Source organism: Platalea leucorodia, assembly GCF_965183815.1.
Source record: "Platalea leucorodia genome assembly, chromosome: 5".
NCBI classification, from domain to species: Eukaryota; Metazoa; Chordata; class Aves; order Pelecaniformes; family Threskiornithidae; genus Platalea; species Platalea leucorodia.
This window is the reverse complement of record NC_138827.1, coordinates 67,737,018-67,754,406: the sequence shown is the minus strand read 5'-3', so window position 1 is coordinate 67,754,406 and position 17,389 is coordinate 67,737,018. Positions and strand designations below refer to the sequence as shown.

General features: G+C 42.3%; 1 protein-coding gene across 2 annotated transcripts in view; it reads right to left on the bottom strand.

Annotated features, from left to right (window-relative positions):
* GLS (glutaminase) overlaps positions 1-17,389 on the bottom strand; it is a 68,558-nt gene that overhangs the window by 3,341 nt on the left and 47,828 nt on the right. The window contains exons 15-17 of one of the 2 annotated variants that reach the window (XM_082313689.1): positions 1,589-1,650; positions 550-626; positions 306-369 (exon numbers count right to left, since the gene is read on the bottom strand). In XM_082313689.1, coding sequence (XP_082169815.1) covers positions 306-369; positions 550-626; positions 1,589-1,650 — 203 coding nt within the window. Of the gene's footprint in view, positions 1-305; positions 370-549; positions 627-1,588; positions 1,651-5,774; positions 5,933-17,389 lie in introns of those variants that run through there. The other variant, XM_082313688.1, reaches the window with a different exon arrangement.

The following is a 17,389-nucleotide window of genomic DNA, read 5'->3' as shown; positions in this document are numbered from 1 at the left end:
ACAGAGCCAAAAGCACCAAAAATCTACTTCTTTAAATAAAAATTAAGCACACAGACCACACTAAGTTCAGTAACTGTGAAAATACTTCATAAGCTGAGCATAACCTTTTAAATAATGGTTTTAATGGTTCATCATTTTTTTATTCCTGTTTGCTCTACAGAACCTACAGAGAACCAGTAGGATCCTGGTCCTTCTTCAGCGTACTGGCTCAGTGCATTCCACTCTTATGTGATACCTCTCCTCACGGGGGCGAGACAGATGCTGTTCGAGCACCTCTCCTCCAAACTGGCAATAAAAGCACTCACCTGTCTTTGGGGAAAGGATTCACTTTGCATGCTTCCAGTAGAAATTTAACAACGTCCACATGTCCTGTAAGAAAAGCAGGATTGTGAGTGTACATGTTTATATGTATCTATGCATATATATATATACACACACACACACAAAATTTTAGAAAGCAGGCATGCATATATAGAGAGTAAAGATACAGTAAAGAAAACTGACCACACTCCCTTAACAGATAGCAAATCACATATGAAGAGACATTACCTTCTGCAGCTGCTACATGCAGGGCTGTTCGTGAGTCATAGTCTCTTTGTTCCATATCCATTCCTGACAGAGCAAACCTAAAAAAAACCCCCAAAACCCTCACAATTACAGAGAAGTCTGACATAATTAAAACAAGTTACGAAACTAGCATGGAACAATACCCTTATGCTGAAATGATGAAACATCTGCTGCAAGAGGATATAAACGGTATCAAGAGCACATCGTACCTTCAGTTATAACAAAAGGGGCCCTTACTGCTTTGGCTCTAAAAATAAGGTAGGGGCCTAATTTTCTTTCTGATCTCTCGTTGTTATAAAGAAAAATAAAATTAAAATGTCTTTGCAGGGTTCGTAACAGTCAAAACATCTCATTTAAAAATCTAACAGGGACAAGCTAAGTCATATAAGGCAAAGTAAATTTATGCCAGCTGAGGAAACTCAGGAAGGACTCCCAAGTCTGAAAACTTTTGAACAGCGTTACGGTATTGGGAGAGATCTCTCGCCACGCTGCGGTGCTCCAGGACAGCAGAGCTAAACTATACACATTCTTCCAGCCACTAACTATATTCAGGTATATTCCAGCCACATTAACACGTTTATTTAGTCCCTCACTATTATTACTTTAAAAGTTGCCAGATTCTACTCCGGATTTAGAAAGCAAAGCTAGATTTCCTAACCTCTCCGACAGCAGCATGCATTTTCCAGCCTGATTTTTTGTGGCAGTTTCAGAATTGAAAGATAAAGCAGGCTAGAGGACAGCTAGGATTTCCTGCCATCACTATAAAACGACCGGTTAGGGAAATTTTTTTCAGCACGATCCACAGAAAGGGAAAACAATGGGATTTCAGGATAGTGTGAGGGTACCTTTTTGATGGTTAGGTTTGGGGGGTTTTGTTTGGTTGGGTTTTGGGTGAACATATTCAATTTCCAGTGCAGCTCAGATGTCCCCAACATGAACACAGCGCATATTCACAAGTAAACAACAACAGCAGGTACCAAACAAGCAGCTTTCCTATTCCCAACCCCGCATTGATTTTTACCTCCGGAGTGCAGACACGTCCCCCGTGTAGGCAGCAAACAGCAGATTGATCACAGACTTCACCTACAGAGAGAGATGAAGGCCAGTTTATTTAGCTTCTTTCCTCAAAAAGAAAACAAACGGAAAACCCAGAAAAGCCCAGCGTGGCCAGTTGGTCCAGTGCTTATGAACCTGTTAATTTTATCCGCTTCCCCGGCCACATTTTGCAGTATAGTGTAAAACACTGGAAAAATTCGTTCCAGCTTGGTTTGCTACCAGTACTTGCATGTCTGTCTTTCCAAGGCTGAAGTCATAAGGACAGTAAAAGAACCATAAAACCTGCATTTCTATTCTACTGTGGTAAAAAAAAAAAAAATGAGCCTTGCTGTATGGACAAAGTATCAAACACGATATTGAGTACTGAATTACAAAGACAGCATCACTTTGCACAATTCACAAACCATAAACACCTTCTAAGACAAACTAATTCTGGAAAAGTAAGTTTTGTTTTGTTTTGCTTTTTAACCAGAGGAGACTCCTAATACTAAGAGAAATCCTACGTTAGCAGAAGAGATGGTACCGGTTTTGCTTTGTATCAGGTTTTCCTTGCAAACATCTAATATAGGGGTTTTCTTCAAATAAGCAATTTTAAGCAATTCTATCACATAATGAACCACTGTAAGAAAAGCAAGCTTTCAAGGCAGACAAAAGTAGGATCTTTTTAGGTCAAATAACATAGGTAAAGTCTCAGGTAAGTAGTGCATTTCTCAGCTGTATTAATGAGTAAGAAGCCATACTGTTAGGCTACCAACTTCATGCCATGCACATTTTTAACACATCCTGGCTATAACAACTCAAAGTTTTAACAACAGCTAAAACCCAACAAGATAGATGGTTTTACGCATCCCACCTCAGCTTCTTTCATAAACTGATACGGCCACTTTTAGGCACCATTTCACAGCATTTTCCAGTAAACTTTCTAAATGTTGTGTTGCTGTTTGAGTCTACAAAGTTCTGCCTCTGCTACCAGCCAAGTAACAGAGAGAAAGGAGAAAACTGATGCTGCATTGACCTTCCACAACAAGGAGGAGAAACAAAACCAAAAAAAGCACCGCCCACAAGCAAGTCTCCCACAGATTTCTGCAAAAACACTGGCATATTTTCACAGGGCCACAGATGAGCCCACATCTGCGCCTCTTGTAAACCGAAGCAGTGGAATTGCTTGTTATTTTTTACACCTCAAATATGCACTGACGCAAAAAGAGACTGAAGCGAAAGGCAACAGAGCCAGGATGGAAACAGAGCCACGCTCCTTACTCTGGCATCCACAAACTCGTGCAGCTCCTTTTCAGTTTGCACCACGAGGCTCATCAGGCTTGGGAGCCTTGCACGGCGAGCGCGAGACCTGCTCGGCAGGATCTGCAGGTCTCCATCCCTTCCCAGGAGGCTCAGTATCCCCCAGGCTGCTTCTAAACCTGACTCCAGCTCCAAAGGCTGGGCCCCTGGGCTCTCACAGCACTGACCTCGAAGCACCTGGGTCACCTTTAACTGTGCCAAACCTGAGAGCATTTCCCAGACCCTCCTCACAAGCATTAGACAGGACAGGCCTGAAGTAATTCTGTTCCTCCCATGAAGAGTTTTTTTGTTTAAAGCTTCTGAAAAACAAACAAACCAACAAACAGCACCCAAGAATCCTACAGCACACGAGCACGGGCTTTGCTCTGGATGCAGAGCCCGCCGTCCCCGGCTGAGCCCACCCAGCCCTACGTCTTTTTTTCTCCCCGCTCCCCAGGCCGCCCCCGCGCCCCGCAGCCGGGCTCGCCTTCTCTCCGGCCCCCGGCTCAGTACAGCAGTTACGGGACCACGGGAATAAGCTGCTACAAACACCCCGCAGGGACGCCGTGTCTCATCGGTTCTGTGGTAAACTTGCAGCTGTCACGGAGACAGCATCACTTGCTTCACCGAGACCAGTTAAGGGCAGCAAACACCCAAGAGCAATCTCATTAGGCTTTCAATAGAAGACATCACAGTCACACCAAAATATTAAAACCTCCTAAAAGAATGGACATCTTCTATAGACATTGGGCTGCAGACTGTAGTTAAACGCAGGCGCGAAAGGGGAATTTAGTTCGAAAACCTCTAAATTTCATCAGGATGATTCAGGAGTCTTCCTTGCTGAGAGAGAAGCTGAGCATTGCCCTACTGCAGGTGCCCTGCAGGCAGACTGGGCTGGTTGCATTCAGACATTTCAGGTCCTGCAGGTGCTGAATACTCTCCCTTTTTCAGGATCTAGGATGAGCAAAGGTCATTCTGCCCTTAATAAAAACCATTTCAGAGGTAACTGATCATTTTGGCTCGGCTTCTTTACATTTCTGGGAAATGCAAATGTGTATTAAAATAATAAAATAAAAATAACACACATTCCTTCCTTACAAAAAACAACTTTCCAAGCGCAGCTGGGGCCAAGAATCCCTCTGGATTCAGCTGAACATTTTGCTAAGAAGACATTTTCATTTTCTATAATGACATGACAAAATGCAATTTGGAGATTCCTGAGGCTTTCCAACATAATAATCTTAGGCCACATCTCTCAGCAATCTGGGAGAGGTTAAAGCCACTCCTTTCTTAAGGAAAACAATGTAAAATCCAAGGTCACATTATTATAAAACTGAACTTCTTGACAGATCAAAACAAAAAGAAATACAAGTCCAGGCAAAAAGGAAAAAAAAAAAATCTCTTGCTTGTTTAGTTCAGAAAAAGGAAATTTGAAAGGAAATATGACTGCTCCCCGTACAACAGTAAAGGCAATAGGAGATAAAAAGCAGGAGACAAACAAATTAGCAGGACAATTATTAGCAGAATTATTACCCAAAACTGGTCAGGAATTAACTCAAGCTGGAAAAAAGCAGACAGAGTGTAGCCATCATAGCTGAAACAACCCTCCCCTAGGGCTACCTGCACCCATTTCCAGTAAGACTTCAATGATTTTATGGAATAATTAGGTTGGATTTGCTAGCAACAAAACACAGCTTGACTCTGTAACTGCATCCTACTCCATCAGCAGCATAGTCCAGGCCAAAAAAAAAAAAAAAAAAATCAACAAATTTTATAAAGGTATGAAGTGAAATTCCTAAAAAGCCAGCCATAAACAACAAAAATGGACATAAAAAGTGAATTCAAGAATAAAATCTAAAAATCTGCAAATACAAAATACATTTTTAATTCAAAGTAAGAATATACAGTTTCCATGAGCATCTTCTAGAACATCCCTTAGTTTTTGAGAGAATATTAATCTAAGTAACATATATACTAAACCATTACATAAGAGGTTATCATTTCCACTAAGAAAAAGCTATTATGTGAAAATAACTTGCTGCCAGAAGCTTTGTATCTGCACAAAATCCCACTTAGGCCGCCATAAAAATCAAGCACAATCAAGACTTCAAAAATGCCAGTAAAAATTCTCAAACTCGCAGCTTACTAGCCTGAAGTAACAGCTTCGTTGCAAAAAATCAAGAGCCAAAGAAACTCTGAAGTGGAAGCAGCAAACCTGTGATTGTGGGGTTTTTAACTGTAGGGGAGGCAAAAAAAAAATACTGAAGATGACAGATGAGCTGTATCCATTCAAACTAAGTAGGGCACAAGGCAACAAATTTAAGTGTTTAGAGCCTCTGTCAATGAGTTTCGCACCGAGCAGCTCATTATCTTCTGCAACATGCCATATTGAGTGCTGGTGTTTCTGTTAACTGCGCTGATGAACACAATTTTTCCCTCAGAAACAGGAACAGAAAGTTCACCTTCAACCCGACAGCCATGAATTACCTTTTTCTACTGCACAGAATTCCTTAACTATGAAAATTTTAATGAAAGGAGAAGGGATGGAGTCCCTTCGCTATATCTGAGTTGGATCGAACATTTCCGTACAGCTATATAGCAGTATCAAACCCTGAGCAAAAACTGTCCCACCTGACACCAAATGGGAGGCAAAACCTGCATGCGCTGCACTGGATTAACTTAACAGCTCTCTTGTTTCTATGCCAGAAATACAGAGCTCTACTGACTTGGCTACGATGAAACCGTCGCTGTACACACTTTTTCCCCGGGTGCCGGATATAATCCTTGTTATCCAGGTGGTGAAACCAGCAAGGAAAGGTTCCTCGGGAATATCTGTGTCACCCAGCATTAAAGATCAGACGACACACCTTGTATTTTCACCTTCAGGTTAAGAGGTGTTAGAGGGCTCACACTCAGCTGGATGAAGCTACGACCGACTCAGTCTAGTGCTGGCAATAGTCCTGCTTCACGTCGGAGGTCGCCAAGTGACCACGACCTCCAGAGGTCCTTTCCAACTAACCGTTCTGCAAGCCTGTGGGTAAGAACATGAGCAGCACAAGAAAGAAAAAAAAAATCAAGACTGTTGTTGCTGAAGAACTACACTGAGGTCACGTTAAAGGAAGGAGGCGCTCAGAGTTCGGAGCGGCAGGAAGTCGCACCGCTGCGGCAGACATTTCAGATAAACACAGGGGCCTGAAAGGGGAAAAAACAAAAAAAACCAAACAAAAAAAACCCAAAAACAAACAAAAAAAAGGGGGGGGGGAGGAACACCAACCCAAAACCCCAAAAGCACAAACCAAGTGAGACACGGCATTGAAAGTTACAAAGGAAAACTGAGTATCGAAGTGACTCCTAGTCCAAAGTTTTCATGTTGCAGTTGTTTTAAATATCTCCTAAGCCTGACTGTGCTAAAAGCTTCAAAGAAGTCTCCTTCGAGCAGCAGGATTCAGATGTGAAGCCAACGGCACGTGAGCGGAGGAAGCGCAGCAAAGCACAAGGGCTGCCTCAGCGTGTCAGGGAGCACGTGCCCAGCGCGCAGCACGTACCCCGCTGTCCCCCATGTCTCCGTAACACACCTTGTCAAATACTTCGGTAAGACATGAGAGTTTTTGGTTTGTTTTTCAACTTCTCAGTGTACCAACCTGAAAAACCTAGTGAAAACGTAAGTTTAAACTTCAGTATTAGTATGCTGAAGTTACTTATCGCAAGTGAAATTTCAACCCATCTAGTTGATCAGAAAGGCTGGACTGGTATGTGGGAACGGCCTCGGTGGAGTATTTGTAACAAAATAGTTTTTCCTAGTTGAGCTGCACACCCAAATCCAGCCCACACGAGAAGACTTATTTAAATAGTCTTAGTCTCATGATGGCTCGTAGCAAATCCCCATACAAGACTGAGATGAGAATCACTTTTCTCAACACAGACCGGTTTAGAGCATTTTTTTTTTTTTTTTAACATAGAAGAACAGCATGTGTATCACTGCCTTGCTCTAATGCTTATCAACAGAAGATCTCTCCAAACGCTTCACAGAGAGCAAGCTGCTATCGTTATCAGCTTTAAGATGGGAAACCGAGGCCCAGAGATGGAAACGAACTGCTACGGTCTCGTGGCGAGCGCAGAGTGACCCAGCACCTTCTGCCCACTGGCTCACACGCTTCAGCCTTATTATAAAACAACCAAACCTCAAGTAGGAACCAAACCCAAGCAGCTGGCCGTACCAGCCCCGTGCTCGGTACCGGCCCGCGTGTCCCTGCCGCTACGGGGCTGCCCGTCCCGCGCTGCTATCGCTGCAGTGACGCCAGCACGGCAGGGCGAGACTCTGCTCCGTGCTCCGCTTGCGTCGGGAGAGAAAAAGTCAGACAGCTGTACATGCAAAGAAAGCAAATCCTTTAGAAAAAAAACTAACTTAGCTCAGGGCTGGATTAATTCCATGAGAAGCTCTTAGCTAAAAAGGTCACCGCGTCTGGATTTTAATTTCCTACTGTGTCCTGCTTCCTGAGACCACCCCCTCCCCCAATTTGTTTGAAAACATTACAGAATGTACAGTCTAAAAAACACTACTTCCAACTTTACTGTTTCTCCAGGTGGCCGAAGAATACAGTCAAGCCCAATAGTTGAAAATGGTACTGCTAAAGGCAATACAAACAAGGATAAACAAGCAAAACCCCCTAATTTTTCCAATGCTCTTTACATGATATTTAGGGACAATGCCACAGGTTAGCCTTCAAAAAAGATGTTCAAAATATTGGGACAAAAAGGTTGTTTGAACGCACATTGTTTCTCAAGAACTTTGCCACATCTGAACTTTACTATGCACCAGACCCAGTGTGGTGACAGAAGACTTTCAAATACAACATGGCGGGGGGGGGAAGAGATAGTAGAGCTAGTGGAGAAAAAAGGCCACCACTTTCTTCTGCGACGTCTCATTTTTTATGCTTAAAATGGGACGCAACATTTCCTTTTGGGAACCCTGCCCTCCTGGCCAACTGGCTTGAAGAACGAAGTTTTTAAATGCTCCCCAGCACAGCACAGAGGCGTGGAGATAAATCAGGATATAAACTTCTGCTCTTGCAGCTCAGGACTTCCCTAACAACAAGCAACCGTCATACCGAGCCCAGGTCCCTGAGGCACTGGGATCTCAGAGCGGGTCCCAGATGAAAGCAAGAGTCCTGGTGCATGATACCACCCAGTCTCCTGACAAATGCTCCCAGCAGCAGGAGAGCTGCACTGAAATGGGACTAAAGCTCTGCAGCTCTTCACCAGCGCAGAATGCACCGGAGAAATTAGACCGACTGCTCTGGAAGAGTCTCTGAGGCACAGTTCTCCACACCACTAAAACCTCCTAACACTGCAGCACAGTTGATCTGCATTTATGATACCTTGGCTACCTTCCTTTGGCACCCGCACCGACAACCGAGGCTGACGCAGCACAATTCCCCTATTTATATGAAAAGTCTGACAGGTGTTATTTCAAAACCGTGGATCCTGGCAACACATTATTACGACCAGGAGAAAGATGAGAGCGCAAAGTGCTCGGTAATTTCTCTTACACAGCCTCTCCTCGCCCTGCTGAAAGCCACCCATTTGGCAGCTGGGCCACACGGGCACCCCGGACACAGAGGCGAAGGCCCCGCTCGCCAAGAGACGCCGGGCCGCCCGCAGCCGCTGCCGTGCCTGCGGAGCTTCCGCGCCCATTGTCAGCAGCACACGGCTTCGCTAATCCGGCTCAGCGCCGGATTAACGCCGAAATTCAGAAAACAGATTTTTAAGCCATCTAAGGTGAGCGTTTGCCTAGTGAACAAGGATTAACGTTTCATACTGGGAAGAGACCGACTACTATAAAGTCTTCCTATTCTCCTGACCCTTGCAGACAACCACGTACTGATAAGTAACACAGGAGCAAAGAGTTTACATAAGCCCAGAGGGGCAGCACAAGGTAACTAAATCTCCAAAACCAACATATGGTTGACTCCGCAGTAGCGCTGTTCTGCCACCTTCCCTAAAGCTGATCCCATGATGAGGGTCGCTGACTGTGTAGCAAAAGCAACTCATTCTTCCTGCTCTCTGGAAAAATTACAGATTTTTAGATGCTTATTTTATCAGTGGAAAAAAATTCCTGTAATCTAAAAGATGCCAATATAAATTCTGAAACAGCAGTGGTGACCTATTAAAAAAAAAAAAAAACACAAACCACAACTCAAAAAAACCCACAGAAAAAGTGAATCTAGAGCACAAATGAAACGATTCAGTCACCCAGTTTTTACACACTGAACTGGTAATTCAACTATGCTGAAGCATAGCCTATAGATGAGTTTCTCCCTGCATGAAAGGTTTCAAAACAAAATTCAGACAAAAACTGCTCAGAATTAATTTTGAAGCTTGAACTCCAAAATAAAACCTAGAATGCAAGTAGTCCCTAAAAGGACAAAAATAAACCAGAGACTAATCTCAGAGAGGAACGCACGTGCCTGGACATTCAGAGACCTGACAGGACTGCTTATTTTAAAAATTGGCCATTTTTATATTTACAATTAGTTTGCAATAAACTGGAACCTGCTCTCCAGGGCTCGCTGACAAGGCTAGTGTGGAAAAATCACTGTTCAAGCCTAAAAGAGAGCCACAGGTTTCCTTAAAAATACCATTCTTCAATATTAAATTAAGCTGTATTTTCTAAGGAAAGAAATCTCCATTGAAAGTCAGTGTATCTTTGCAACTGAGCTTCTGCTTTGTTTCTCCTGAAATAAAGTGAAAGTTACTTCCTAAGGGTAAGAAAAACATTTACTTTTAAAAGTAAAAATTAAGACTGAACCCTAAAGAAATATGGGTTTGTCAAAAGCACCGAACTATTACTCTGTCCTCCCACTGAAGTTTCTTAAAGCTTTTAAAACGGCTAGTTTTTGGTCTGGCACAAACAGATCCCTGCAACATCCAGCATTTTTGAAGGACTGAAACCGGTACTTAGGCGCCCACACGGTCAGCGCTGGAGAGGCGCACGCGTGACACTCCTCAGGCAGAGCTCTCCAAGCTCAGCGAAGCATCACCTCCATTTCACAGCCGAGATGTGAACCTCCGCGCTTGCCCGCGCGCCCCACGCCAGCGCAAGCAGCCGGCCGGGATACAACGCCCAGACTTAAGCGCCGTGTTTTACTCGGTGAATCCCAGACTAGTTGAGGTGCCATCCAGGCGAGGGCCGGCTCTGAAGCGGTCTCGGAGCTCACCTGGGGAGGTTCTGCCCCTGAGTATTTCTAGGGATAGACAGTCCATAAAGGCACTCTAAGCAGCCTCTAGATTAAGCCACAACATTACCTTATTCTACAGAAAACTAACAGTTGCATAAGAAAAAATAGTTTCTCTAAATAACTTTCTGAAGCATGCAAAAATAAGCGTTTTGGCTTGAGCAGGAGTGATCAACGGACCACGCCGACCCCTACAGCAACCTAACACCGACTGCCTCCAGCACAGCCTCTTGCCTGACATTAAATGAACACAAGGCTCACAAAAAGTTCGTCAAGTCAGAATTCCTGGGGAAAGTCTTTGTTCCCGTGATACTATAAATAATTAGAGGACATGTGAATAAATTAATGCCTACACTTACACACATTAATGACATACAGGATCCTGTATTTGAATACACAAACAAGGCTAGCTGTTCCATAAAACTTCCATTTCTTCTTCAGGACTTTTTCCCCCACCTCTTTAGCCTATTTTCTGCACTACTGATCCTTGTTTCCTCATGTAATTTGAACAAAGTGCAAAAATAACTCCAGCAGCTGCAAATATTTACTCTTCCGTGTTTTGAAACTACCACAGGAAACAAGACTTTGTCAATTTTTTTCTCCAGGCCATTTTCTACTGCACCAACTATCATTTCTTTTCCTCTAGATGGTGCAAGCTCCTCTCCGCAGCCCGGGACGGAGGATGATACCCGGCTCCATTACTTTTACAAGAGGTGGGTGCAGCATTTATTTTTGGAGTCAAAGCTGCAACAGTAACTTTCAGAGCTGCTACCATGGAGTTTATTTTTGGAGTCTCCCTGGTGGAATGAACTTGAAATGCCGCTTGCACAGCAATTATTCACATACCTTGTGCCGTTGGTCGAAAACTAACGCTCATAAAACACACATTTATTCCTCGGTAACCGCCCTACAGTTTTTAGCAGTCATGTTCAAACACAATTCACGTATATACTGAAAGCTTCTTCTCTCATGAGTTACGTCTAGACTGCAGCCACACAAGAGGCTGTATTTTCACATATACATACCCAAAGCAGCTTTAAACCAACTGTACTGCTGTAGCTGCAAAAACCTCAGGCAAGCCAGCAAGCCAGGTAGTTATTTACCCAGGTTCACAGAGGAGCTTCTCAGTCTCCCCTCGGCTGTATCAGATGGCACCACAGCACCAACAGCTCGCAGTCTGCAGTCGCTTGGATGAGTTAATTGCATTTATGACCGCGACAAAGCCCCGTTCCAGTGCTCTGTAACCTACGTACAGACCCCCACTGCATCTGGTAGTTGAGCTGATTACCCAGGAGCACAAGGAATGCGTTATTTTAGGCAATATTACTGCTTTTTTCATTAATTTAGACTTTATTAAAAATGATACAAATGTGCTGGGTAATTTTGTAAGTTAAAAGGTCTTTTTGACCTTTAAATTATTGATCTAACTAGAGGTCAGGATGGCAGCGGCCAGCAGCTGCTAGGAGCAGCTAGGTAGGCTATGGGAAATGAGTGGCTGCTCAGTCAGCAGGCAAGCGTACGAGAGAGAATTTCAAGAGCCGCCCTCGAAGGGCGACTGCCTCTCACCTCAGCATCAGACTGCACTTCAGACAGAGCAAGGAGGAAGGTGGAAAAAGTGATGAGACAAGTGTTACTGTTTGCTAACAAACAGATCAATTCAGCAGGAAAAATTATGCCATCCTGAGATTTTTTTTTTTCAATTGTATATCAAGCTAGTCAAAATCCCAGTATGATTTTAAATGTCTTCTTATTGCAATTCAACTTTTAAACTTGTTTCAAATTCAAATTCGATCTATTGGAATAAAGCTGGTCATTTCTTCTTCTGACTTCGTACATCTTTAAATTGACAGGTAGGTACTGACAACACAATTCTATGGTCCTAAAAGTGTCCCTTTAGAAGTCTGAAAACTGAGCACAGAGTTTTGACTAGGTTCAGTTCAGACATAGGAGCACCAAGATACAAACAAGCTTGTACTGGTATCTCAGTTTTAGTACCCGTCACAGAAGCTGTGCATGTAGCTGAATATAAGAAACATTTATTTAAACCAAATACATGCATTGAAGATTTCTCTTGACAGCAGGAAAAAAAAAAAAAAAAATCATAAAGCCCTTCCTTCACCCTGAGAACAACTGTCAATCTCCTTCACTGGATAATGTATAAGCTAAAGTTGCAAAAGGAGAAGGGCAGCCTTCCTGGAGGTGCAGGCTGAGCAGAGATGGTTTCTCTCTCTCTCTCTGCCCCTACTCACCCACTAGTTTTGAATGGACTTCTACCATTCACATTTCCTTCAGATTCAAACCTGTTAGGAATAGGTCAAAAAGTCTAAAGTATGCCTACCTGAAATTGCAAATAATTAGAGTATCAACACTGCATTTTACAGTAAATTGATTGGCTTTGCCCATCTCTGCCCAAAGTCCTTTTCTCATCAGAACACTTTAAAATAATCTAGATATTTAAAAGCATCTAAAAATGATACTTACTACAAGCTAGCACAATACCATAACTCTTCGTCCATCTTTTCTGGTCTGCTACCATACCATTTTGCATAAAATTTTAAAAGCCTAACAAGGACCCAGGAAGCCATAAATGGGAGCAGAAGGTCACCTTTTCTTCCAATCACATTTGGAGCTATGAAAGACAAACTAAACCAGAATTCACCTCTTCCAATACCAACCTCTTGCTCGTAAGATGATCGTCAAGTGGACACACAGTTCTGGAAAGAGTCTGTCTTGTTGGTATTCCTCAAAACACACTCTCTACCTGTGAAAAGGCTAATTCGTCTTAAATACTAACAGGCAGGAGGCACAAGCTCTTCAAGGAGTCAAAAAAATATCCTTTAACTCACATGGAAAAAAAGCAAGTGTCATAGATAGGACTGAGCTCAGTTCTACAACTAATTCAGCCACTGCATGCTCAGAGATCATTACATTTCATTCTTCTCATTTTTAAATGATAAATGAGATTTAGCATCTTGTAAAGGAAATTTAAAACACTGCGTATTTCCAATATAGTTTGTGAACGCGTAAGTAATAGTCTACTTCATACTATGTTTTTGCTCAAAGGCCTGAAAGACAGTAAGAGCAGCACTGACCGAACTGTCCTTGAAGACAGCAAGCTACGGAAGCAGAGACCTTATTTCACGACAACAAACACTGTGAATTTGCAATGACTTCTTCTTAACAGTTCTTCTGGTTATTGGTTAATTCTAAAGTATTAGTCAACTGATTCTGTTTAAATTACAGATAAGACTATTTAATTAAAATTAATTAAGAGCTAACTAATTAAACAAAATATTCACTAGATTAAGTGAAACATCTACTTACCTTCAGTAACTGAGATTCTTTCAGAAAGACCACGCCCATCTATTCCACTCCTGAGATGTGCAAACCCGACGGGGTGAGCCGAGGCTGGTTTGGCCAGCCATGTTTCTCGACTCCCACACTCCCACCACTGCCTGCCCCAGTGGAGGCAGAGGAATCAACCCTTCACCGATACTGACTCCAGAACTTGAGCTCCAGAGGTAGAGAGTGGGTCACACAAACCGAAGCTCAGCTGAACCCCTGCATACAAGCTTTGCCCCCCAAACCAGGGCATCCAAACTCATTTTTATCTAGAAAAAAGTATGTAGTATCACAATAATGTATAGGGTTCATGGATGGAGCAGTTTCTCCCTTCCTGTACCATCATTAGGGGCAGGAGGTACTCAACCTCTCAGGCGGGAAAAACTGGGAGAGGAGCAGTGCACGACAGGTTGTGTCTTTCTCCTTCTAGCAGAGCAAACCACCATTAAAGATGAACTGGTTCAAGGGCTACACAGAAAAAAGAACACATAAGTCAGAGCTCAAGATTCACAGCTATCGACTCCATCAGTATTAGATTACAAGATCCCAGGAACAGAAACTTCTCTAGCTGGAAGACAATTCCTGCAAAAAGGCCTCAAGATTCCCTTATACACAACTATGGTACGCAATATTAAGAACAGGTACTAGGATGGACACAGCCAATACTGCTCTGTCATAGATACCCCTGAAGAACTCAGATGATCCTACATTTTTCTACACAGAAAGCCTTCAGTAACTAATGCTGAAACTTCACCAGGGCTTAGATGATGACGTAGTGACTAGAGACCTTCCCTCCCCGTGCACACGCGTGCTTGGGCAAATAGATGAGTCTGGTAGAAGAGCAGCTAATCTCAAGCACTACTCACAATTACTTACAGATCTCTTATCTTTTCCTTCATACCCATGACCTTTGTTTTGGGATGATTATGTTGATTTGAAAAGGTAAGAATACTGGGAGGAGGAGAGAAACTTGAATACCTAAACTGCCTTGACTAGATTACAATGGGCATGGTCATGCTGGTTCCACCTGCTGTTTCTGACGACGTCTGGCATCAATGAATTAACACGCTTTTTACTTTTGGAGACAACAGAATTAAGCATATCACTGACAAAACTCCCAAAGTATGAAGTAAAAATTTACTCATCTTTCACTAGACTTAAGACCTAAAGTTGGCTGATTCCACATACTTTTTTTTAAAAAAACATTTCACAGACATTCATAAACTCATAAATCATGCCAGTGAGCAAAACTTTTGAAGACCTAATAAGAAAAACCAAGTTAAAGTAACTACAGTGAATCCAGCAGTTCCAGAGAACCATGACTTAACGAGAGGAAGTAACAGAAAAATCCGACCTGGCTCCTGTCCTGATGACCAAAGATGTTACTGCTGTGTTGTTTGCCATGAACGGTATGACAACGGAATAATAGGTAGACAAATTATTTCAACAAGAAGTTTACTAGATCAAGTGAAACATTTAAGGCATAAAGAGGCATAAAGACTTTCACCCTTCAAGTCAGAAGATGAAGACTAAACAAATTTTCAGTTTTAGGTGGTATGCATTTGCCATCAGTATTTTGGATGGAAATACTTGAATCTTGCTGCCATGTCCAAAGCATAAAAGTTATGTGGAAAAAACTGAATGACCCTCTCAAAGGCTTTGACTTACTCTGCTGTCCAAGTTTTTCAGCATTTCTTATCAGCAATGAAATAATGTTTTCTTGGGAAATGATGATGACTGGAAGTTCCAAAATGGTAAAATAATAATTCTTGCAGAAAACTGTTACAGGAATCTTAGGGTCGTCATCATCTCATGATACGGACTTTAATAGTTCCTGTTCAGTCCTTTCATAGGCTAACCCCTGCAAACACTTCTGCAACAAAAAGCATACAGAATATATACAGAAATCTTAACAAGGGGAATCAACGCTGACCAGTTGACTCTGGATGCAGGAAAAAAACCAAGAGCCTTTGAAGTAGTGGATACAGACATTACTAACACTGCAAGATTTGGGACCAAAGGACTGGGATCAACGATAGCCACACGAACAAAGCAGAATGCTGACGGGTGCTTTACTGACGCTGGCTGTATTAAGCAGACAGGACAAAAGAACGTCTGCCTTTTCAAGGACTGCCTATTGACTATGACTGATACCCACACAACCCGAGTAATGCTCCCGCTTTCCGGGCTGGAGGTACTTTGCAATTTATGGACGACAGTTCACTCCTAACTATGGGACTCGGAGCTGGAATTATTCCCAAAATAAAGGAGGATGTTCTCAAAAGATATTTACTGAAACTTTAAAAGCAAGAGACTGACTACACCCTACAGACTGAAAGCAGAATAGAGGAAATCTTACCAGAAATTTGCACTCTTGTTGGGAGGGTTGTTTCTAAACTATTAGGAACAAGTTTCTAGAAACCTTCTTCTAATTTTTAGACTATTCATTCAGTACCTGCTTTCCTTGCATTGGAAATATTTATTAGCTTAAAGAGGTTTTCCACCTCCTGGGTTTTATCTCCAAACCCTGGGAACAGTCATATTATTCCGCATCAGCCTTTGGTATATGCGGCAAAATGGACTCAGCTGTTTTAGCCTGCTTCTCCATGTCGTCAGTCATAATTCTTAATCCTTGTCTGCAACGGCATGGGTGTGGGTTTTTTGGTTGGGTTTTTTTTTTGTTTTTTGTTTTTTGGTTTTTTTGTTTGTTTGTTTCTTTTTTAAACACATCTGATCAGAACAGTTTCTTCTCGGACCGGGATTACATTTAATTAGTTGTTTTGAAACAATTACAGGTTGGAGAAGTTTAAAAGATAAATCCTTTAAAAGAAGTGTGAAATGCACTTACCATACAGAAAGCCAAAGCTACACATATAACCAAAACCAGGTCTACCAGTCCAAAAAAATTGATTTTGAATGAGTAATTCCTGAACAAACAATAAAGTTGCCTGCCTCAAGGAAAAAGCTGGACTCGTGAATGACATCAACAGGAAGCAAGCAACATTATCTCTTCCTATCACTCCACTTGTGTCCTCAGTTCATTGTTTTGATAAGCGCTCTGATCACAAGGTGTCCTACAGTAACATGCTGTCCCTCAGCAAGTAACATATTTCCATGTTTGCATTTAGCCTGTTACTCTTTAATAGAAAAATAAAGGGAACATAGCATTTTCAAATCCTTAAATCACTTTAGTTTCAATATGATGGAAAGAAAATATTTAGGATCCAGTAGGAAAATACAGTAGGAGGTGAAGTTAGTTATTGCTGACCAAAAGCCATTTTTAACTACGCTGCTTCTAGGATTCCCTAAAGGCCAGATTTCCACATGACTGTAAGCTCATCATGCACGGTAAAAAGACAGGAGTCACCATCACAAGCTGCAGAAAGGGAAAATTTCAACTGGAGGTTAGAAGATTCTTCATGATGGGAGTGTTAAAGCACCAGGATGGGTTACCCCGTGAGGTTACAGAAACCCCATCCTTGGACGTTTTCAAGACTTGACCAGCAAAGTCCCTGAGCAACATGATCTAACTGATTTTAGATCCTGCTTTGAGCAGAGGCTGGACTACATCTCCAGAGATCCCTTCCAAGCTCTATGACCTCATGTTTTCATTCTTAAGTTACTTACAGTCACTAGATCTCTTGCACTTCATACAAATGGGTTATGATGATCGCACCCAGCTAAGTAAAATTGACCCGATTTAAAAAAAAGAAACAGTATGAAGATAAATTCCCAATTTACAGTGTGCACAACAATACTCCAAATTCTGTATACCAGCTATTCGGCAACTCAAGTGAAAAGCCTACTTAACAATAGCACTTAGCTATTAAAGAACCTGCCAAAGAAAATAACAGGTATCTGTTGACTGTATCAGAACAACTACATCAGATTTCCAGAATATTCAACAATGT